At 42.6% G+C, this 24,866-nt stretch overlaps 1 protein-coding gene across 8 annotated transcripts in view; it reads right to left on the bottom strand.

Annotated features, from left to right (window-relative positions):
• Nucleotides 1-2,175: 2,175 nt before the first annotated feature.
• Nucleotides 2,176-24,866, bottom strand: part of HSF2BP (heat shock transcription factor 2 binding protein) — a 121,698-nt gene continuing 99,007 nt past the window's right edge. For all 8 annotated transcript variants that reach the window (XM_005548579.4, XM_074033937.1, XM_005548580.4 and 5 more), the window contains one exon: nt 2,176-2,951. In XM_005548579.4, coding sequence (XP_005548636.1) covers nt 2,743-2,951 — 209 coding nt within the window. In that variant the 3' untranslated portion in view covers nt 2,176-2,742. The remainder of the gene's footprint in view (nt 2,952-24,866) is intronic.

Here is a 24,866-nt window from a genome sequence, read left to right as displayed (position 1 = left end):
AAGCCTGTAATCCCAGCTACTCAGGAGGCTGAGGCAGGAGAATCACTTGAACGAGGAGGCAGAGGCTGCAGTGAGCCGAGATGGCGCCACTGTACTCCAGCCTGGGCGACAAAGCAAGACTCTTGTCTCCAAAAATAAAAATAAAAAATAAAAATATAGGCCAGGCGCCGTGGCTCATGCCTGTAATCCAGTACTTTGGGAGGCCGAGGTGGGTGGATCACCTGAGGTCAGGAGTTCAAGACCAGCTTGGCCAACATGGTGAAACCCTGTCTCTACTAAAAGTAACACAAATTAGCTGGGCGTGGTGGCAGGTGCCTATAATCCCAGTGACTCAGGAGGCTAAGGCAGGAGAATCGCTTGAACCCAGGAGGCGGAGGTTGCAGTGAGCCAAGATCACGCCATTGCACTTCCAGCCTGGGCAACAAGAGGGAAACTCCGTCTAAAACAAACAAACAAACATTTCAAAATATATGCACTATTTCACTTTGATTTTAAAATTCACAAGTTCTGCAAAGCACATGCTTTTATGAATACCTTTTCAAAAACTGACATTTTCTTTAGATCACTAGTTGTAGAAAAATTAAAGAACCTATGTATTCCTGTTGACCTTCATATGAAGAGCTGGAGGCAGGTCACTCCTTAAAACTGGCCTTATGTACTTTTCCTGGGACATACATTCAAAATACGGATTTGTTGTATGTTTCTTCCTGAGAGAGTTTTCATGAGAACTCTCGCTATTCTTAGCACCTCAAAATCAGGAGAAAATCAATGATCCTTCTTAATCACATCCATCCACTAATTAGCCAAACTACACAACATCCAAGAGTCTGGCCAACGCTCACTCCTCTCTATACACTGTTGACCCCATCTTTGGCGGGAAAAGGTCCTGTAGTTCTAGAGGCAGCATCTCTCATTACTTTATTAAATAAACAGCAATCAAAAAGAAGATAGTACCATGCTATTAAGCATAGAAACACAACATTCTCAATTTTATTCACCAATAATCAGGACCTACAGAAGCACACAGCACAGATGGATCGATTTCTGCCTCCATGAATTTTAAATTGCCTTTTGCAACATTCCCCTGGCTCAGATGAGCTAGTGTTCCACAATATGCTGGCTCGTGAAATCCAAGCAACTGTGCCTTCCTCTACACTTCTTCACTCAGCCTCAGCCTTAAATTGCACACTGCCTATAAAAATCTACTTAAAAGAAAAATGAAGTTACTCTAAATGCCATATGCAACCAAACAGCTTATTCTTGTAGATGGGGCTGCCACTGGTGGAGTGCACCTGCATTTGTTTTGCTCTTACAGCATGCCCAGAGCCCAGCAGCCCTTCAGCATCACACCGAAGGAAGCGGCCCAGGAAAAGGAGGGAATGTGTTCACTAACGTGACTCTAAGGATTGATTTAAATGGTGATGTGGTGAGGCTTTGTGTCCCACCCACAACGCAGCCTGAATTATAATCCCCGTAACTCCCATGTGTCGAGGGAGAGACCAGGTGGAAGTGACTGAATTATGGGGGTGGTTTCCCCCATGCTGTTCTCAAGATAGTGAGTTCTCAAGAGAGCTGATGGTTTTATAAATATTCGGTAGGTTCTCCTGCATTCATTCTCCTTCCTGCCACCTTGAGAAGAAGGTGCCTTGCTTCCCCTTCAACCATGATTGTAAGTTTCCTGAGACCTCCCCAGCCACAGTGAACTGTGAGTCAATTAAACCTCATTCCTCTATAAATTACCAAGTCTCAGGCATTTCTTTACAGCAGCATGAAACAGACTAATACAAATGGCAACTCTCACCAATCATGGTATCCGTGAGAAATGAAGTGCATTCTCCCTTGTTCTCTGCCAGTGGCCTAGAAAACAAGCTGGATGGCAACCAGTAGGTAGATAAGACAGATACGGCAGGGCCCTGGCATACAGGCACACCCATGCACAAAAACGGAGCTGGAACTATCATTTCATTTACAGAATCTCAACTAACTGCATGTGTTCTAATCTATTATACAAGTTGTTTTTACAGTATTTGTTGTAAGAAAAATAGGACTTCTAAGTTTATAGCCAGAGGGCCCGGAACAGTTTAAGGAGAGTTTTTTTTCCACCAACCAAGAGTAACATAGTAACATGCAAAGATCAACTTCCTAGTATCAAGTTTAGATTTTAGACAGCAGGGGTTGTAATACAACTCTTCTGACTTTCTTTATTCAAAAATAAAACAGGCACAAAAAATATAGAACTAAAATGTCCAGTGTCATCCGAAATAGCAGGTTCACCAAAAGGTTATAAAAGTAAACTTACATTTTGGGGTGATTGATTACAATTACTAGAGAGAGAATGAATTGCTTTTCAAAGAAATGTATCTCAGGAAAATGCTGACCAATGGGGTAGATGGTTATTTAATTTCCCTGTTTTATAGGTGAACCTATCAGTCATGGTCTTTTGAGTAGCAAGAAACTGCCCTAAGCAAGCCCTCTTCCAGCCAGCAGACATGGACCACTTTCCTGGAAGGCCAGGTTCTTTCATGGCCTCTTCCTTGGCAGGCTTAACCAACCACCTACAAGTACTCTCACTTCCAAGGCAAGTTATGTGGGATACATATCAATTCAGGTCCATCTCTAGCCAATCACATTTTGCCAACTCTAACACATGGCACATGTGACGGTTTTGCAGTGTCAAATGAGGGATCTGGGGAGGAGAAGGGACACCGGCATTGTCACCAAAACCCTGGCGGCCGAGCGCACCTACACATCACGCTGCAGGGTGCGGAGGTCTTCCAGGAGCTCCTGGGCTGCGGTTTGCAGGCGGGGGTTGCGGCTCTTGGACATCGCCAGGATGCGTTGCAGGGGCAGGGAGCTCCGGAACTCAGAGGCCGACTTGGAGAAGACTTCAGGTTCCAGAACCACAGACTGGACAAGCCTCAGTACATGAAGGCACACCTCTGCATCTGGGTCTAGGGGGAAGGTAATGATTCCGGTTAGAATAAAATTTTATTTTTTCTTTTTGCTTTATTTTTTGAGACAGAGTCTCGCTCTGTCACCCAGGCTGCAGTACCGTGGCATGATCTCTGCTCACTGCAACCTCCGCCTCCCAGGCTCAAGAGACTCTCCTGCCTTAGCCTCCCAAGTAACTGGGATAACAGGTGTGTGCCACCATGCCTCCCTAATTTTTTGTATTTTTAGTAGAGATGGAGTTTCATCATGTTGGTCAGGCTGGTCTCAAACTCCTGACCTCAAGTGATCCACCCTCCTCGGCCTCCCAAAGTGCTGGGATTACAGGCGTGAGCCACCACGCCCGGCCTAGAATAAAATTTTCTACTGCAATCTACCCCTCAAGGGGTTCCTGGCCTTTCTGAATAACAGGTTTGACAGTTTAGAAAACTACAGGCTAATCTAGAAACAGAGTCAATGATATAAAAGCTTAGCTCATAAAAGCAGCATCAAAAAACTCAATAGTCTAATAACCATCATCTTCAAATACTACAGTCATACAATTTTAAAGTGCTAAACTAGAAAGATGAGGGCTTTCTACGTTTGCTAGTAAGGACTAAACTCTGATTTTTTTAAATCTTGCCCAAATTCCTATCTAAGGGGTCTGGGGAGTCATGTCCTACAAATCATAAATTCTCATCAGATGGGTTTTATTTAACCCTATATATCGTGACTCTCCAACCTGACTCTGGCATAACAGTATGAGACAAGGAAGAAAATAATAATATTTTACCCCAAAATATGTTTCTTTGCCATATTCTGAAATGGCCCTGCAAAGCTGTTCTTTGTGGGGGAAAATCTGCATTTGTAAAGAATCTCTACTAACATAGCTAGATCTTTTTCTTTGAGACCCTCCCAGTCCTAAAGAGATTAAGATCTGAATAAGAAACATTTGTCATCTATTGTCTCTAAGGCAGCCACTATAAGAATTCAAAAAGCACTTTGATGTTCACAATCTTTACTTTAACCTGAACATTCCCTTTCTATCAATCCCAGGTCTTTATCAATCAGAAAATGTTTAAATTCACCTACAGCCTGAAAGCCCCACACCCCCCGGCTTTGAGTTGTCCCACTTTTCTGGACCAAACCAATGTACTTCTTAAACGTTTTTGATGGATGTCTCACACCTCTCTAAAATGTATAAAACCAAGCTGCACCCCAACCACCTTGGGCACATGTTCTGACGACCTCACTCATATTTGGCTTAGAACAAATCTCTTCAATTATTTTACAGAGTTTACTCTGTTGACACTAGCATTCTGTCCACTTATAACATTGTTTTAAAAAGTATTACTTCTTTTTCACTCCAACTGCAGCACGTCCCTCGGGGGCCACATACACATGCAGCACGTATCAGGGCCACTGAGTTTACACAATGTCACTGGGTATATAAAATTCACATTGTTTATTTTCCATGGGAATGGCCCCAGGAGTCATAGAATCTGGTAGCTTTGCATACATTGTAGCAACCACTAAAAAATAGCTAGACAACCCACTAGAAGCTTCAATTCATCACCAGAGTGGAGCCAACTTTCCTTACCATTCCTCTCTACTGGCAGCCTTTACAATGCTGTAAATTCACTTCTTGACTGGGTACTGTAATTGGAACCAGGCTCAAAATCAGCACCTCTTTCTTAGCACATTTACTTAACAAAAAAAGAAAGAAAGAAAGAAAGAAAAACCTTTTAAGACGTAGACTGAAAGAGCAGACTGAACAGTCTCTCAGTGGGAGCCGCCACAGCACTAAGCCCTAACAAGAAGCTTCTCACCTACAGAATCAGAAGACTGCTGTGGCCAGGGAAGCTAAAAGGCAATCTGCTCTAGCCCTCAGGGAGGGTCTAGGAGCCATCTTAAGTCAGACTGTTAGAGTCCTCCTACTTTGGGGGAAGGGAGAGGAACTTTCTCTAGTAGAGACCTGCCAAAGATAAGGGGCAGCTAAGGCAGACACAGAGGCAAGGCCAAAAGCCATGGGTGAAGACGCTTTGGCAACTGAGCCCTCATCCTAAGCTCAAGGAAAGGTTAGAGGAATTTGAAGCCAGTGGGATGGAAGGTACATACACAACAACAAAACCCAGACCCACCTCAACTCCCCAACAACGACAGCCCCGCAGAACAAGAGGAGTGGCCATTCCTGAGTATAACACCATCTACCCACCTCATTCCCCCCTACAGAGAGGGTACGCTATGGCCCAGAGGCCAAATGTAGCCCATGACCTGTTTCTGTACAGGCTGCAAGCTAAGAATGGCTTTACTTTTTTTCTTCTTTTTTCTGGAGACAGGTTCTTGCTCTGTCTGCCAGGCTGGAGTACTGTGGTACGATCATAGCTCACTGCAGTCTCAATCTCCTGGGCTCAAGCCATCCTCCCACCTCGGCCTCCCAAGAAAGCGGGACCACAGTACATGTGGCCACGCCCAGTTAATTTTTTGTATTTTTTTGTAGAGATGGTGTCTCACCACATTGCCAAAGCTGGTCTCAAACCCCTGGGCTCAAGCAATCCTCCTACCTCAGTCTCCCAAAGGGCCAGAATTACAGGCATGAACCATTGCACCCTGCCAGGTTTTACATTTTTTAAGGGTAATTTTTTAAAAGTAAAAACCAGAAGAACAATATGCAACAGGGACTACATGTGGCCCTCAAAACTCGAAATATTTATTTGGCCCATTACAGAAAACGTTTGTTGACCTTGCCTACAGCCCTCCACACAATGTCCAACACTGAAATCAAAAATTACAATGAAAAGGCAATGGAGGCCAGGCGCAGTGGCTCATGCCTGTAATCCCAGCACTTTGGGAGGCCGAGGCGGGTGGATCATAAGGTCAGGAGTTTGAGACCAGCCTGGTCAACATGGTGAAACCCCATCTCTACTAAAAATACAAAAATTAGCTGGGTGTTGTGGCACATACCTGTAATCCCACCTACTCAGGAGGCTGAGGCAGGAGAATCACTTGAACCCAGTGTTTGGGTGAGGGAGAAGGGACAAAATGGAGGAAAGTGAACAAGATGGCACAGTCCCGATTGCTTCCGGGTTCTTCATCACCAACTTTCCCGTGCCCAGGAAAGTGCAGGACAACCAAGCATGCGCCAGGTGACGTCAACCCGAAGAGATCGAAACTTACCCGGCCACGCCTACGGAGATGCCCCTATGACGCCCTTATCCTGCCCACTGCCCTCCCCCTTCCAGTACCAATGCATAAAAGTCTGCCACCCGCAGGAGCCGGCGTGATTTCTTCGGCCCCTCCTACTTGTGGACCGGAGAACCTCACCCGAGAACGCCAGCTCGACTTCCCTGGCCCCATACCTGAGGACCGGAGGACCTCGCCCGAGAGTGTGTGCATATTTGCAATAAAAGGCTGCTGCTTTGTTATGTACTTTGGCCTCATGTTTAACTATTTAGCTCTCCCAAATTAAATTAAATTAAATTAAGACACCCAGGAGGAGGAGGTTGCAGTGAGCCAAGATTGTGCCACTGCACTCCAGCCTGAGCGACAGAGTGAGACTCCGTCTCAAAAACAAACAAAACAAGAAGGCAAAGGAAACAAAAGGCTCATTGTCAAGTGACAATCAACAGAAGCAGACACACAGATAACCTGGAATAATAATACACGAATTTCAGAAAAAGAATCGGAAATAAATATGATTAATAGATGGGAAAACACTGTTTTAAGGTACTTACACTATACCTGAAGCAGCAGACTATTATTTAAAGGTAAACAGTCATGCAATGCATAACATTTCAGAGGGCTTCATTCTCAAATTCTATCAAACAATTAAAAAAGAAATAATAGAAATTTTAAACAAGTCTTCCAGAAAACAGAAAAGGGGGAAATAAGTCAACTTTTTTATGAGGCCAGAATTACACTGACACCAAAACTAGATAAAGATGTTAAAATAAAGAACAGACCAATATCCCTCATAAACAAAGACACAAAAATCCTAAACAAAAAAATAGCAAATTGCATTCAGCAATATATAAAAAGGATAATACTTCACAGCCAATAGATACTTATTCTAGGAATCGAAGGCTGGCTCATTATTTGCAAATCAGTCAATGTCACCTACCATAACAAGAGACTAAAGATGAAAAAAAATTATCTCTTCAATAAACGCAGAAAAGTCTTTTGACAAAATTCAACACCTGTTCATAATAATAATAATAATAATAATTATAATAAACCCTCAGCAAACCAGGAATAAAAAGGAACATCCTGAACCAGATTAGGGGCATCTACAAAAAACACACAGCTAACATCATACTTTTTTTTTTTTTTTTTTTTTTTGAGGCGGAGTCTCGCTCTGTCGCCCAGGCTGGAGTGCAGTGGCGCGATCTCGGCTCACTGCAAGCTCCGCCTCCCGGGTTCCCGCCATTCTCCTGCCTCAGCCTCCCAAGTAGCTGGGACTACAGGCGCCGCCACCACGCTCGGCTAATGTTTTTGTATTTTTAGTGGAGACGGGGTTTCATTGTGTTAGCCAGGATGGTCTCGATCTCCTGACCTCGTGATCCGCCCGTCTCGGCCTCCCAAAGTGCTGGGATTACAGGCTTGAGCCACCGCGCCCAGCCTAACATCATACTTAATGGTAGAAGACTGAATGCTTCTTTCCTAAGATGAAGTACAATGCAAGAATATCCTACCACACCCCTATTCAAAAATCATAGTAGAGATCCTAGCCTGTGCAGTAAGGCAAGAAAAAGAAATAAAAGATTTATTGATTAGAAAGGCAGAAATAAAACTGTCTCTATTTGCAGATGACATGACTGTCTATACAGAAAATCTCAAAGAAACTACAAAAAAAGTTATCAGAACTAATTGAGTTTAGCAAGGTCACAGAACACAAATTACACATACAAAGGTCAATTGTATCCACATACTTGTAATAAAAAAAATTGAAAATCTAATGCTTTTTAAAAACTACCATGTATTACATAATAGCACCAAAACATGAAACACTTAAGTATAAATCTCATGAAATTATGTGCAAGATTTCTATGCTGAAAAATGACAAAACAGATATAAGGATCCACAGACATACAAATGGAGAGAATATGCCATATTTATGGAGCAGAAGACTCAATATTGTTAAAATGTCAGATCTCCCCAAATTCATCTATATAATCAATGCAATGCCAACCAAAATCCAAGTTGAAATTTTAGCAGCAATCAACAAGTGATTCTCAAATTTATTTGGAAAAGCAAAGGAACTAGGCCAGACAAAACAATTTAGAGAAAGAGAAATGTTGGAGGAATCACAGTGCCAGATTTCAACATTTACAGTCATCAAGAATGTGGTACTGGTCAAGTGACAGACAAAGAGATAAGTGAAATAAAGTTAGAGGATCCAAAAATGAACCACAGCTTTGTGAACTCTCAACGAAGGTATACATTCAATTCAATCAAGAAAGAATAACCTTTACAACAAATGGTACTGGAAAAAATTGAACATCCATATGCAAAAACAAAGAACTTCAATCTATACCTTGCCTAACATACAAAAATTATACAAAAAATAATAACAGACCTAAATGTAAAACCCCAAATTTTAAAACTTCTAGAAGACAACAGGAGAAAAATCTTTGTGACCTTGAATTAGGTAAAGATTTCCTAGACACAAAACCAAAAGCATAAGCCACACAACCAAAAAATGTATTAACCACACCAAAATTTTTAAAATCTGCTCTTCAAAAGATAGTTACAATGAAAAGCCAAGCCACCAGATGAGGACAAAACATTTGCAAAATACGTATCTGATAAAGGACCTGAATCCAGAATACACATACACCTCTGAAAACTCAGCAACAAAAGAGCCCAATAAAAATAGGCAAAGTGTTTGAAAAGACACTTCACCAAAGGAGATACATAAATGGCAAGCACACAAAAAGATGCTCAGCATCATGGCTACTAGAAAAATGGAAATTAAATCCACACCTATTAGAATGGGTAAAATTAAAAAATAAAAACCTGAAAATACCAAGTGTTGACAAGAATGAGGAACAACTGGAATGCTCATAGATTACTGGTGAAAATTTAAAATGGTGCAGCCACGCCAGGCGCAGTGGCTTACGCCTGTAATCCCAACACTTTGGGAGGCCGAGGCGGGCAGATGACCTGAGATCAGGAGCTTGAGACCAGCCTGGCCTACATGGCGAAACCCCATCTCTACTAAAAATACAAAAATTAGCTGGGCGTGGTGGTGCACGCCTGTAATCCCAGCTACTTGGGAGGCTGAGGCAGGAGAATCATTTGAATTCGGGAGGTGGAGGTTGCAGTGAGCTGAGATCGTGCCACTGCACTCCAGCCTGGGCAACAGAGCGAGACTCTGTCTCAAAAATTAAAAAATAAAATAAAATAAAATAAAATAAAATGATAAAAATAAAAATAAAATAATAAAATAAAATAGTACAACCACCTGAGAAAACAATTTGGCAATTTCCTATACATTTAAACACATACTTACCATGTAACTCAACATATGAGTTATATGCTGAGACAGTTTTATGTCACAACTCACAGAACTGTCTACTAACAAGTGAATTTTGTTCTATGTAAATTATAACTCAACAAATCTGGCTTTATATTAAAAATAAGAAGGTGGCCAGGCATGGTGGCTCACACCTGTAATCCCAGCACTTTGCGAGGCCAAGGTTGGTAGATCACCTAAGGTCAGGAGTTCCAGACCAGCCTGAAAAACATGGTGAAACCCTGTCTCTACTAAAAATACAAAAATTAGCCAGGTGTCGTGGCAGGCGCCTGTAATCCCAGCTACTTGGGAGGCTGAGGCAGGAGAATCACTTGAACCCCAGAGGCAGAGGTTGCAGTGAGCTGAGATCACACCATTGCACTGCAGCCTGGGCGACAGAGTAAGACTGCATCTCAAAAATTTAAAAAAAAAAATTAAAAAATAAAAATAATAAGAAATTAGATCCTTGGACTCTCTCCCCTACTCCCTGCCTCTGGACAAATGCCCCTTCCCTAGTAGAGACTGGACATTTCTTTCTTTCTTTTTTTTTGTGTGTGTGAGATGGAGTCTCACTCCGTCACCCAGGCTGGAGTGCAGTGACGCAACCTCAGCTCACTGCAACCTCTGCCTCCCTGTTCAAGTGATTCTTCTGCCTCAGCATCCCGAGTAGCTGGGATTACAGGCACCTGCCACCATGCCCGGCTAATTTTTATATTTTTAGTAGAGACGGGGTTTCGCCATGTTGGCCAGGCTGGTCTCGAACTCCTGACCTCAGGTGATCCGCCCACCCTGGCCTCCCAAAGTGCTGGGATTATAGGTGTGAACCACCCCACCCGGCCTGGACATTTATTTTCTAAAGAATTTCTGGAGATGAAATATCAGGCACAATTGAGGATGGAGGTTCTGTCTGGAAAACACATGGATTAGATAAACACATACCTACAAGCTCTAGGACATTCCCTCTATCCCTACTTTGTTTCCAGAGTTTATAGGCCTTCATCCCTCCAGAAAGAAAGGTAGGTGAGTCTTCTCTGGACAATCTGAACAATCCAAGACAACACAGTCAAAGATACTGACCTATGGGTTCCCAATTAATTGATGCACCAGCTCACACTGCAGAAAAATTCAGAAGCTCCACCCATATGCTCACAGCTTCCAATCAGCATTATAAACCCCACTGTTAAACATGACCAGACAACCACACATTGCCAGACACCTGAGAAAAAGATAGATGGCTATCATTTTAAACAAGAACAAAAGGAGGACAAAGAAAAGATTGTGCAGTGAGAAGAAAAGTTTTAAAAAACTATTATTAATATCTTCCTCAAGGAGGTAAAAGAAGCTATATCATCTGTTAAACAAGAATGGGATGCTATTTTTTAAGACAATTAAAAAACAACCAGTAGTCTTAGAAATTACATGCCTGAGAGCAGAGATGAAAACTTCAATAGGAAGTATGAAAAAAGAAGTTGAGAGTACAGATTTTCCCTCTTACCTGTTGCTAAAACTTTCTGTGGTAATGCCAGCATGTGTCAAATACAATCAAACTTGTTCCTGTCAGGTGCTTCCTGACAGTGGCAAAGCTCTCAGGGCACACACTGAGCATTCTCTCCTCCTGTGGGCTCCCTGGCCACCTCCAAAGCATGTATGGATTCCAGAGCATGTCAGCCACATCTGAGGCAATGCCCCATGCTCCCTAGGACCTAGGAACATGGAGTCATCCAGCAGCAACATAAGCCCATTCCTCCAAGCTTCAAAGAACAAGAAGGCAAAAAAAAAAAAAAAAAAAAAATCTTCCTTGACCCCAGACTGTTCTCCAGTTCTGCCCAGTTTTTGACTCCCTTCCCAGAAATATTCCAAGAGTTGTCTCTTGTTGCTACCGCCCCACCTCACCTTCACCCTTCAGTCATGCTACCATCTGCTCACTCCTGAGACAGCTTCTCTCAAGGTCACCAATGTCTTCCATGTTGCCACTGTTCAGCTTTCATCTCACTTGACTCCTCTGGCTTTTCTTGGCTTCCGTAGAACTCCTTCTTCGCCATTTCCTCCTTATACTTCTCCTTTAGATGCTAGCCCAGGGCTCTGTCCTAGGCTTCCTTATCTTTCTACTCTCCTTAGGTGACTTCGTCTACTCCGTGACTTCAAATCCCATATATCTACCAGTGACTCTCAAAACCATGTCTCCAACTGCGGCCTTTCCCTGGAATTCCAGACTTCATAGCCACAAAAACCTGCCTGGACAACTCCCCTTGGGAATGTACTGCCAACTCAGGTTTCACAAGGCCAACCCCCAACTCCTGAATCTCTGTGCTTGTCCCTCATCTTCCCCATCTCAGTAAACAACATTACCATTTGCCCACCCAAAGATGCAGGTATTGTTATTGATTCATCTCTTCTCCTCTCACATCATATCTTATCAACTCTACCTCCCAACACGCCCTAAGCCCATAACCACCACCCTAGTCTAAGCTATTCTGCTTCCCCTACTGTAATAGTCTTCTCGGTGGTATGCTTATTTAATCTTGCATTCTTGCCTCTTCCTACCCCTATCCATCTGCCATGCTGCAGCCAGAATTCAACTGCTTGTCTGTTTGAGACAGAGTCTGGTTCTGTTGCCCAGGCTGGAGTGCAGTGGCACGATCTCAGCTCACTGCAACCTCCGCCTCCCAGGTTCAAGTGATTTCTCTTGCCTCAGCCTCCCGAGTAGCTGGGACTAGAGGCATGTGCCGCCACACCCAGCTAATTTTTGTATTTTAAACTTTTTAAACAGAAATCAGAATATATACCTTCCCTGCTCTCCCACAGATCCTCACTGCACTCAGGATGGAGCCCCAAGTCCTCGTCCTGGCTGATGAAGCCCCGCCAGATCCAGCCCTGCTGCTTCCCAGCGCTCCCATCACATCACTCATCTATCTGCACCATGCCCCAGGAGCGCCAGCCTGCTCTCCATTTTCTTAACCAGAATGTTCCTGCCCCAATCTTCACATGTCTTGCTCCTTTCAAATCTCACGCAGTGCAGCAATTCCAACTCCCACATGCTGAGGACTAAGCTCTGATTTTTTTAATCTTGCCCAAATTCCTGCCTAAGGGGTGTGGGGAGTCATGCCCTACCAACCATGGATTCTCAGCAGATGAGTTTTATTTGACCCTGTGTATTGTGACTTACTTTTCATTCTGACTCTGGCATAACATTATGAGACAAGGACAAAATACTTAACCCCAAAATATATTTCCTTGCCATGCCCTGAAATTGCCCTGCAAAGTCTTTTGTGGGAAAAATCCACATTCTACAGAGAATCCCCTTCCCACTTTGTTTTCCTTCATTTCTTTGCAGATCCAGGAGATAATCAACTAAGAGCCAGGTACCCTTTTAGGTCTGATAAAAAAACAATTTACAACCTGCTCTCTCTAAAGTCTGCTATCTAACGGCTTCCTCTGCACAATAAAACTTGGTCTCCGCAATCCTTTATCTTTAACCTGAACATTCCTTTCTGTTGATCCTAGGTCTTCAGACAACCTCAACCAATTGTCACCCAGAAAATGTTTAAATTTACCTATTGCTTGAAAGCCCCCGCTTTGGGTTGTCCACCTTTCTAAACTAAACCAATGTAAGTCTTAAATATATTTGATTGATGTCTCAGGCCTTCCTAAAATACCTAAAACCAAGCTATACCCCAACCACCTTGAGCTGAATGTTCTCAGGACCTCCAGAGGGCTGTGTCACAGGCCACAGTCACTCATAATTAGCTCAGAATAAATCCCTTCAAATATTTTACAGAGTTTGACACTTTTTGTCAACAATGCAAAGAGTTTAGAAATCAGCACTTCAATCCTTACACTAAGAAAAGCAGAACAAACAAATCAATGACTTTTCTTGGACCCATCAAAAAATTAAGCCACAGAATTACCATGAAATCATGCCACCATGAAATCCGGAGAGTCACAACAAGATCTGCTTCCCTGGAGAGAAAGCTGCTGTAGTCATACTGGTGGGAACATTTAAATGACAAATTGTTGGAAGCTGAGGGTAGACAACCATGAGAATCAGGAACTCCTGGGGGTCACGACCTTAAGGGGCCCCCATATTTCTGTGGATTTTGTCTCTAGGAATCCCATGAGGTTCTCAAAGTAAAGTGCCAAGAAAGTTCCCTCATGGCTCTGACAGGGGGAAAGGCAGAGCAGCCATTACGAATACACCCTGTTTCCAGGGAAAGGCCTCACCAGAGCCTTATCTCACCTAAAGGGAAGGGCTTTTCTCCCACTCCAGGCCTCTCTGCCATCCCTGACTTACCTAAGCAGGAGAGGGGGTTAAGAAACACTTTTGAAGATCAAAGCCCAGAGACACAGGCCCACTAAAAGACTGAGATGATAAATACTTCTCCTCCCCACACACACTTTGAATCATACCAACAGAGATGAGAGAGCATAATAACACACAACAGGGATTTTTAAAACAGGGGGTTACAGCTGAGACAGCTGAAAGACACCAATTCTATCTAAGGAGGAATTTGAGGGAAACCTAAAGGGAACAGGGGAGCATAAACAAGGATGCTAGAAGAGTATAAAACCTCTGTCCCCTACAGTAAACACAGCCCAACTCCTAGCCAGATTACCAAAACACCTCACACTAAAGGCCTGTTTTCCTCAGTTCCCATTACCCAATAAATCATGTCCAGCTTTCAACCAGAAATTGCAAGGCATTCTAAAAGGAAAGAAAAATCACAGTCTGACGAGACAAGCTAAGCATCCGAACCAGCTGCAGAGATGTCAGATTTTAGAAGTATCGGATAGGGAAGTTAAAATAACTATGATTAATATGTTAATGGCTATTAGTTTGCCCAGCCTGCCATAACAAAATACCACAAACTGGGTGGCTTAACAACAGGAATTTATTTTCTCACAGTCTCTAGAGGTTGGAAGTCTGAGATCAAGCTCTCAGAAGGCCTGCTTTCCTCTGAGACCTCCCTCCTTGGCTTGCAGATGCCACCCTCTTGCTGCCTCTTCATGTGACCGTCCCTCCGGGCACACAGGCCCCTGGGGTTTCTCCATGTGTCTTCATCTTCTCTTCCTATAAAGATACCAGTCTGACTGGACTAGGGTCCACCCTAATGGCCCAATTTTACTTTAATGAAAAGGCTCTATCTCTAAATACATTAACAATCTGAGAGACTGAGGGTTAGAACCTCAACATATAAACGGGGGGTGGGGAGGGGGAGAATATTATTCAATATATAACAAATTCTAATGGCAAAGTAGAAAATATGCAAGAACAGATGTGTAATATAAACAGAAATGGAAATTCCAAAAAAGAATCAAATTTCAGCTTACATATTCTCTCCTCAGAGAGGCCGTCTCTTATCACTCACTCACTGTCAGGCCCATTAACCTATTTTAGTTCTCTCAATAATAATTATTCTATGAAATAGGAATAAGTGTTCTTCCTTAGGCCGGGCGTGGTGGCTCAAGCCTGTAATCCCAGCACTTTGGGAGGCCGAGACGGGCGGATCACGAGGTCAGGAGATCAAGACCATCCTGGCTAACCCGGTGAAACCCCGTCTCTACTAAAAAATACAAAAAACTAGCCGGGCGAGGTGGCGGGTGCCTGTAGTCCCAGCTACTCGGGAGGCTGAGGCAGGAGAATGGCATAAACCCGGGAGGCGGAGCTTGCAGTGAGCTGAGATCCGGCCACTGCACTCCAGCCTGGGCGACAGAGCGAGACTCCGTCTCAAAAAAAAAAAAAAAAGTATTCTTCCTTAGGCTGAAAGCTTCATGAAAGCGGAACACTGGCTGCGTTGTTCACCACCTTACAGTAAGGGCTCAGTAAATATTTGCTAAATGAATAGAAAGGATTTATTTTATGTGGCTAAGGCTGTTGGGATGCACGGTATACAAATGATAAGGAAATTTCTGGACAAATCGAATCACTAGTCAAGCTGAAGAGATAGCTAGGTGAGCCCCATGAAAGGGTAAAATAAAACAGGCCACTTTAGCCATAAGACAAATGCTGTCAAGGGCACAACCCAAATGGAACAACCTCATGAGGACATCATCCTAAGGAAAACACAGCAGCAGGGTGACAGCCTTTGAGGAGAACACAGATGAAAAGGATGTCAATGGCTGATATGCACCAAAACTCTGCTCATAACATAGGCAGGAGAATAACACAGAGCTCAGGTCTAATCATGAAAAACCTCATTACTTGAGACTGAGAACATTTACAATAGTCATGGCTGAACTTTGAGTTTAAAGACACATGAGGCAACTTAAATGAAAAAGAAAACTGCCTGACACCAGCGGAGATGACACAGATGTTCACATTATCCGATATTATTTATGGTGGTTTTAAATCGGCCCTCATAAAATTTCTTTAGTGAGCAACTATGCTGGAAACCAATGAGAAAAAAACAACATATAAAGAAAACCAAAATGGAAAAATTAAAACGGAAAAAGTAAAATAACTTAAATTAAAATCTTGGTGAAGACCAAATGGAGGGGACAGAGGCAAAAACTAAAAATAAATAAATCAATAAATTGGAAGATAGGACAATCAAAACTACCCAATCTGGGTAACATCATCAAGATAGCCGACTAGAAGTGCCTGGCACTCATCCCCTCACAGAGACAGCCAGAACAATGAATACACAACTACATGTTAAGAGAAACAACTGAGGGAGAATGCTAAAGTGCATTAGAGGAGTGATGGAAACCCTGGCGAGCCCAGAAATTCATGAGAGTCACAAAAAGAACATAAGGAAACGCCGGAACCCTGCCACCCCATCCCCTAACCAGGGTCAGCTAGAAGCCAGGAAAATATCTCCCTTCAGTGAGGAGGTAATCAAGAGGACCCCAGCAGCCCCCACCAACACCGTGGACACCCACCACCCTCACCCTTGGGGTCCCCTGCAGTCCTCACAGGCACGAAGCCCAGGGTGGAGTGAGCTGCCTGGAGGCCACACGACGGTGCTCCCACCGGAGAAGGAATCGACACTGTGTCTGCCCCCATGGCCCTCGCGGTGCCCTCCTGGAACTGGAACTACCGTGGAGTGTCTTGTTCCTGGGGGAGCAGCCCCAGCTCCCCTTCACCCCTGAGGCTAACCCGCTGCCCAGCCACCCCAGCCCAGTGGCCCCACATCCCCCAGCCAAGCTGCAGGCAGCTGTTACACCTTCTCTGTGGGGCCAAGCAAAGGTGGGATCACTCCACTACCCGCTCTCGCCCCCTCAGGCTGGAGCTAAAGCCATAAACTGCCTCGGGGAAAACAATACCTTGGTTGCTCAGAGCAGTTGTACCTCCTGGAACCCAAGTTGAAGAAGCACTCTGCATCCAGGAAAATGATGCCTGGGCCACCCAGGACAGTCCCGTCCCTCAGGCCCGAGCGGAAGCAACAAACCACCCCAAGGGGAATCAGAGCCCTGGCTGAGCGGAGCAGCTGCACACCCCAGGGCTGAGCTGAGGCAGTGCCCTACATCCCAGAGAAACAGAAGTAGCTGAACCCAGACATCCCACCTTACAGGCCAAACAACTCAATCGCCTGTTTCCCTGGAGCTGAACTAGCCCCAACCCCAGTCTGAGCTGCTGAGACACCTCTCCCCCTACAGAGTGGAATCATGGATACACTGCTTCCCACCCTCCTCAGGGCCCCAATGGCAACTGTGCTCTGTCATTCTGGGGTACGTTCTCCTGCCACACATGGCCTTACAGAGTCTGGGATACTCACAAGCCCCACCATCCCAGGGTCTTGAGTCATCGTTACACAGTGTCACATCCCCTGGGACCTGTTGGCTTAGGTTCCGGAACTGCAGCCACACCCTGCTCCCTAGGCCCAAGCCCCTAGAGCACCCCTTCTTCCTCAGAGTTCGGCCAGTGCTGTACCCTGCCCTGCCCCCTGGGGTGGAGTCATAGTTACAATCTGGCTCCCTGGGCCCAAGCTGCTAGAGGGTGCCTCAGAGTCACAGATCCTGGCTCTGAGGGCCACCTACACCCAACCCTGCTGTAGAAAGCAAACCTGTACCCCAAGACCCACATGCCACAACAGGGGTTGTGACCCAGCCCTGCAACCATTACAAGCACCTACACCTGGAACCCAGCACCAGGGCAGCTGCTTGTAGGCCATGTCAGAGCTGACATCAAAGGGATTCCCCTCAGCTAAGTGTCCCCATTGCAGGGAAAATGAGACTAGGATGACCCCAAAAGTCCTTGATACCAAGGACATCGACAACTTACACAGTCACCACCATTATAACAAACTTCTATAGCCTGGGCCACTGAGGCTAACGCTGAACACAGCTGAAAAAGGTTCATGGAAACTATACCACTGCACCTAACCAGAAACAGTCACTACACCCTTCCTAAACGGCACACTAAAACCCAACTGCAGGTAAAAGTCTCTCTCTACAAAAACCATGCTAGAAAATTTGGAAAAGGCAATTGTTCTACCACATGTACAGATACCAATGCAGGGACACAGGAAACATCAAAAAGCAAGGAAATAGGACACCACCAAAGGAACATAATAACTTTCTAGGAACAGAAGACTGCAACAAAGAGAAAATCAGTGAATTGCCAAAAAGAAAAATTCCAAATGATCTTAAGGAAATTCAATGAGACATAAGAAAATACATATAGACAATTCAACAAAATCTGGAATTCATGATCTAAACAAGAAATTCAACAAAAAGACAGAAATCATAAGAAAGTACTAAACAAATCCTGAAGCTGAAGAATTCAATGAATTGCATTTAAAATACAATAGAGAGCTTCAACAGCAGACTTGATCAAGCAGAAGAAAGAATCTCTAAATATGAAGACAGGTCACTTGAAACTGCCCAGTCAAGAGGGGAGAAAGAAAGAAAGAAATAAGAAGGAAAAAGAGTGAAGAAAGTCTACAAGACTTATGGGACACTATTAAGCAAATGAATTTCATATAATGAGAATTATAGAAGGAGAAGACAGATAAGGGAAGAGGTATAGAAATCCTACTTAAATAATAGCGAAAAACTTCAAAAGTCTGGGAAGACATATGGACATCCAGGTCCAGGAAGTTTAAAGGTCCCCAAATAGATTCAACCAAAAAAAAAAAAATTATTCCCCAGGCACACTGTAGTCAAATTGTCAAAAATCAAACACAAAGATAAAATTATAAAAGCAGCAAGATAAAAGCAGCAAGTCACATAAAAAGGAATCTTCATTAGACTAGCAGAAAATTCTCCACAAAAACCTTACAGACCAGAAGAAAAGGGGATGTAATATTCAAAGTGAAGGCAGAATAAAATTGGCAGGCAAGGCCGGGCGCGGTGGCTCAAGCCTGTAATCCCAGCACTTTGGGAGGCCGAGGCGGGCGGATCACAAGGTCAGGAGATCAAGACCACAGTGAAACCCCGTCTCTACTAAAAATACAAAAAATTAGCCGGGCGCGGTGGCGAGCGCCTGTAGTCCCAGCTACTCAGGAGGCTGAGGCAGGAGAATGGCGGGAACCCGGGAGGCGGAGCTTGCAGTGAGCCGAGATCGCGCCACTGCACTCCAGCCTGGGCAACAGCGTGAGACTCCGTCTCAAAAAAAAAAAAAAAAAAAAAAAAATTGGCAGGCAAGATTATTATACCCAGCAAAGCTATCCTTCAGAAATGAGGGAGACATAAAGTCTTTCCCAGACAAGCAAAAACTTAAAGGAATTCATCACTACTAGACTGGCCTTACAAGAAATGCTCAAGGAAATCCTACATCTGAAAGTGAAAAGATGATAAACACTCTCTTAAAAACTCACAAAAGTATAAAACATACTGGTACAGCAGATACACAAGGGAGAAAGAGAAAAGAATCAAGCCTTATTTCACTAAAAAAACACACTAAACCTCAATGATAAAAAACAAGATAGGAAGAAGGAAACAAAGACTATACAAAACAACTGCAAAACAACAAAATGACAGGAGTTAAGTCCTTACCTATCACTAATAAAATTAAATATAAACAGATTAGATTCCTCCACTTAAAAGATATAGACTAGCTGAATTAATTTTAAAAAATACTAACTCTCTAGTAACAGACCCCAATGAAAAGGAAACTACGTATTTCCTACATGTAACTCATGTTACTTGTAAAGACACATATAGACCGAAAGCAAAGGGATAAAGAAAAGATATTCCACACGAATGAACACCAAAAGCAAGCAAAGGTAGCTTTATTTATATGAGTTAAAATAGACTTTATGTCAAAAACTATAAAAAGAGACAAAGAAGGTCATTATATAATGTTAAAAAATCAATTCAGCAAGAGGATATAACAATTCTAAACATATATGCACCCAACACCAGAGCACCAGATAGAGCACATACTATTAGATCTAAAGGGAAAGCCAGAAGCCAATACAATAATAGTTGAAGACTTCAACACCCCACTCTTGGCATTGGACCACCCAGACAAAAAGTTAACAAAGAAACATTGGATTGAAACTGCACATTAGACCAAATAAGCCTAGCAGATGTTACAGAACTATTTCATCCAACAGTTACAGAATACACATTCTTCTCATTAGCACATAGAACATTCTCCAGGATAGACCATATGTTAGGACACAAAACAAGCAACAACAAATTTTTGAAAATCAAAATCATATCAAGTCTCTTCTCAGACCACAGTGGAATATAATTAGAAATCAATAACAAGAGGAACTTTGGAATTACAAATGCATAAAAATTAAATAATATGCTCCTGACTGACCACTGAGTCAAGAAAGAAATTAAGAAGGAAATTTTTAAAAAGTCTTGAAAACAAATGAAAATTGAAACACATACCAAAACCTATAGAATACAGCAAAAACAATGCTAAGATGGAAGTTTATAGTAACAAATGCCTACATCAGAAAAAGTAGAATGATTTCGGCCGGGCGCGGTGGCTCAAGCCTGTAATCCCAGCACTTTGGGAGGCCGAGACGGGCGGATCACAAGATCAGGAGATCGAGACCATCCTGGCTAACATGGTGAAACCCCGTCTCTACTAAAAAATACAAAAAACTAGCCGGGCGAGGTGGCGGGCGCCTGTAGTCCCAGCTACTCGGGAGGCTGAGGCAGGAGAATGGCGTAAACCCGGGAGGCGGAGCTTGCAGTGAGCTGAGATCCGGCCACTGCACTCCAGCCTGGGCGACAGAGTGAGACTCTGTCTCAAAAAAAAAAAAAAAAAAAGTAGAATGATTTCAAATAAATAATCTAGCAGTGCACCTCGAGGTACTGGAAAAACAAAAATCAACCAAACCCAAAATTAGCAGAAACAAATAATAAAGATCAGAGCAAAAAAAAAGAAAAAAGAAAAAAAGAAAAGAAAAACCCACAAAGGATCAACAAAACAAAAAAAGTTGTTTTTTTGACAAGATAAACTTGATAAAGCACTTCCTAGACTAACCAAGAAAGAGAAGACACAAATAAACAAAATCAGAAATTAAAAAGAACACATTACAACTGATACCATGGAAATACAAAAGATCACCAGAGTCTATTATGAACAACTATACACTAACAACCTAGAAAACCTAGAGGAAATGGATAAATTCCTAAGCACATACAATCTACTAGATTGAATCAGGAAGAAATAGAATACCTGAACAGATCAATAACAAGAAATGAAATTGAATCAGTAATAAAAAGTCTCCCAATGAAGTCCAACACTGGATAGCTTCACTACCAAATTCTACCAAACTTTTAAAGAACTAACACCAATTCTCCTAAAACTATTCCCAAAAAATGAAGAGAAAGGGATTCTCCCTAACTCACTCTATGAGGTCAGCATTATCCTGACAGTAAAACCAGACACGGATGCAACAAAAAAAGAAAATTATATGCTAGGCCAGGCGCAGTGGCTCACGCCTGTAATCCCAACACTTTGGGAGGCCGAGGCGGGTGGATTATGAGGTCAGGAATTCAAGACCAGCCTGGCCAATATGGTGAAACCCCGTCTCTACTAAAAATACAAAAATTAGCTGGGTGTGGTGGCACACATCTGTAATCCCAGCTACTTGGAAGGCTGAGGCAGGAGAACTGCTTGAACCTGGAAGGTGGAGGTTGCAGTGAGCCAAGATAGCACCACTACACTCCAGCCTGGGTGACAGAGCAAAACTCCATCAACAAGGAAAGGAAAGGGAAGGGGAAGGGGAAGAGGAAGAGGAAAAGGAAAGGAAAAGAAACTTATAGGCTAACATTCCTAATGAATATAGACTTACAAATTCTCAACAAAATACTAGCAAACTGAATCCAACTGCACATCAGAAAAATAACACATCATTATCAAATGGAACTTATCCCAGGGATTCAAAGATGGCTCAACATATGCAAATCAATAAACATGATACATTACATCAACAAAACAAAGGACAAAACCATATGATCATTCAACAGATGCTGAAAAAGCATTTGGTAAAATTCAACATCCTTTTATGATAAAAACCTTTAAAAAACTAAGGATAGAAGGAATATACCTCAACAAAATAAAGGCCACATATGACAAATCCACAGCTAACATCATACTAAGTGAGAAATGCTGAAATCCCTTCACCCAAGAACTGCAACAACACAAGATGCCCACTTTCACCACTCTTATCCAACACAGTACTGGAAGTCTTAGACAGAGCAATAGACAAGATAAACAAATAAAAGGCAGCAAAATTGGAAAAGAAGTCAAACTGTCCTTCTTTGCTAAAGATATGATCTTCTACCTAGAAAAATCTGAAGAGTCCACCAAAAAACTGTTAGAACTGATAAATCCAGTGAAGCTGCAGGATACAAAATCAATATACAAAAATCAGCGGTGTTTCTATATACCAATAATGAACAAGCTGAGAAAGAAATAAAGAATGAAATCGCATTTACAACAGCTACCAAAAAATTAAAATACCTAGGAATAAATTTATCCTAGGAGGTGAAAGATCTCTACAAGGAAAATGACAAAACACTGACGAAAGAAACTGAATAGGACACAAACAAAAAGACATCCCATGTTCAAAGATTGGAAGAATTAATAGCATCAAAATCATCATACTGCCCAAAGCCATCTACAGATTCAATGTAGTCTCTATCAAAATACCAATGTCATTTTTCACGGAAGTTGAAAAAAAAATCTAAAATTTGCATGGAACCAAAAGAATCCAAATAGCCAATGCAATTGTGAGAAGAAAAAAAAAAAAGAAAACATAAAAGCAGGAGGCATCGTATTACCTGACTTCAAAACAGATTACAAAGCTTTAGTAACCAAAATAGCATGGTACTGGTATAAAAACAGACACACACACCAATGGAACAGAATCTAGAATCCAGAAATAAATCCGACTATTTACAACAAAGATGCCAAGAACATACCTTGGGGAAAGGACAGTCTCTTTGATAAACGGTGCTGGGAAAATTGGATATCCATATGCAGAAGAATGAAACTTGATCCCTATCTCTCACCAAATATTTAAAAAGCAACTAAAGATGTATTAAAGCTTAAATGTTAGAGACCCAAAACTAAAAACTACTAGAAGAAAATATAGGGAATACACTTCAGGACATTTGGTATAGGCAAATATTTTATGGCTAAGACCTCGAAAGCACAGACAACAAACAAAAATAGATAAATGGGATGATATTGAACTAAAAACCTTCTGCACAGCAAAAGAAACAACAGAATGAAGAGACAATGTGCTGAATGGGAGAAAATATTTTCAAACTATTCCTCTGAAAGGGTATCTATCTAAAAGGAACTCAACTCAAATAAAAGAACAAATAATCCCATTAAAAAGTGAGCAAACGATTTGAACAGTTATTCCTCAAAATAAGCCATACAAATGGCCAATAAGTATATTAAAAATGCTCAATATCACTAATCATCAGGGAAATGCAAACCAAAATCACAATGAGATATCATCTTACCCCAGTTAGAATGGCTATCACTAAAAAGACAAAAAACAGATGCTGGTGAGGATATGGAGAAAAGGGAACTTTCACACATTGTTGATAGGCATGTAAATCAGTATAGCTACTACGGAAAACAGTACGAGATTTCTCAACAAACTGGAAATAGAACTACCATGTGATCCAGCAATTCCACTTCTGGATATTTATCCAAAGGAAAAGTAATCAATATGTTAAAGGGATACCCCCAAGTTTATTGCAGCACTGTTCATAACAGCCAAGAGTGTCAACCTACAAGTGTCTGTCAACAGGTGAATGGATAAAGAAAACGTGGTATATATACACAGTGGGATACTATTCAGGCTTAGAAAAGAATGAAATCACGTCATTTACAGCAACATGGATAGAACTGCAGGTCATTAAGTGAAATAAGCCAGGTACAGAAAGACAAATTTTGCATGTTCTCACTCATATGTGGAAACTAAAAAGGGATCTCATGAAGGCAGAGTGACTGACAGCAGAGGCTGGGAAGGGTCTGTGGGTTGAAGGGGGATGAGAGACGTTGGTCAACACAAACACAGTTAGATAGAAGGTGTAAGTACTAATGTTTGAGAGTAGAGTGATGATAGTTAACAACAATGTATACTGTATTTCAAAGTAGCTAGAAGAATGTGAAATGTTCTCATTACAAAGAAATGATAAATACTCAAGGTGATGGATACTCCAAATACCCTGACTTGATCAGCTTGATCAGTATATATTCTATGTGTGTAACAAAATATCACATATCACCCCATAAATATGTAAAATATTATATATTTTAAAAGTCTGAGAACAGAATGAAGGGAAGGATAAAGGAAGAGAAGGATGATAGAAGGGGAGGACAGAGAGAAGAAAGGAGAAAGAAAAAGAAAGATTTGCCGAAGTCCTTCCCATATCTCCTGGTCAACTGCACTCGTGTTCCCAGACCCATGAACTTGGCAACACGGTTCAGCAACCCCTGCCCACCCATCCTAGCCCTTACTGACATGTCCACTCCGATTCCTGGCTCTACCAGGATCCTCACTGCCTGGGCTCACATCCTGCTCTGCCACTTGCTCCCTGGGTGAATCAGCACTGACCTGGCAGGGCTGGCGAGTTACTGCGTGGAAAGTGCTCTAATAGGGTTCAGCACAGAGGAAGCACTGAGAACTGCTCATGATCACAACTATCATCTCATCAAGTACTTTGTACTGTCTGAATCTAGTTATGTAAGGCAGTAACCCTCACAGATCCAAACCAGTGCTGTGTACACTCCCGGCTGCCATTGCACCTGAACACATACCACTGTGGTGAGCAGGGTTGGCTGGACCCATTGAGATGTGCCTGCAACACAGTGAGGCCTAATGCATGTGGAGTGCGTGGAGTTTCCCAGTCAGGTAGGAGTTGCTGTCCATACCCTGCATCAGGGACTACTGTTCATGGGGTGTGCCAGCCCAGGCTGTCTATCAATGCCGTGCTCCCACACTGTCTAGTAGACTAAGATCTAATATCAGGTAAATTCTAAAAATAAACA

The sequence above is a fragment of the Macaca fascicularis genome, chromosome 3, assembly GCF_037993035.2.
Source record: "Macaca fascicularis isolate 582-1 chromosome 3, T2T-MFA8v1.1".
Classification (NCBI taxonomy): domain Eukaryota; kingdom Metazoa; phylum Chordata; class Mammalia; order Primates; family Cercopithecidae; genus Macaca; species Macaca fascicularis.
The sequence above is the reverse complement of the archived record's forward strand: the minus strand, read 5'-3'. Positions and strand labels throughout refer to the sequence as shown.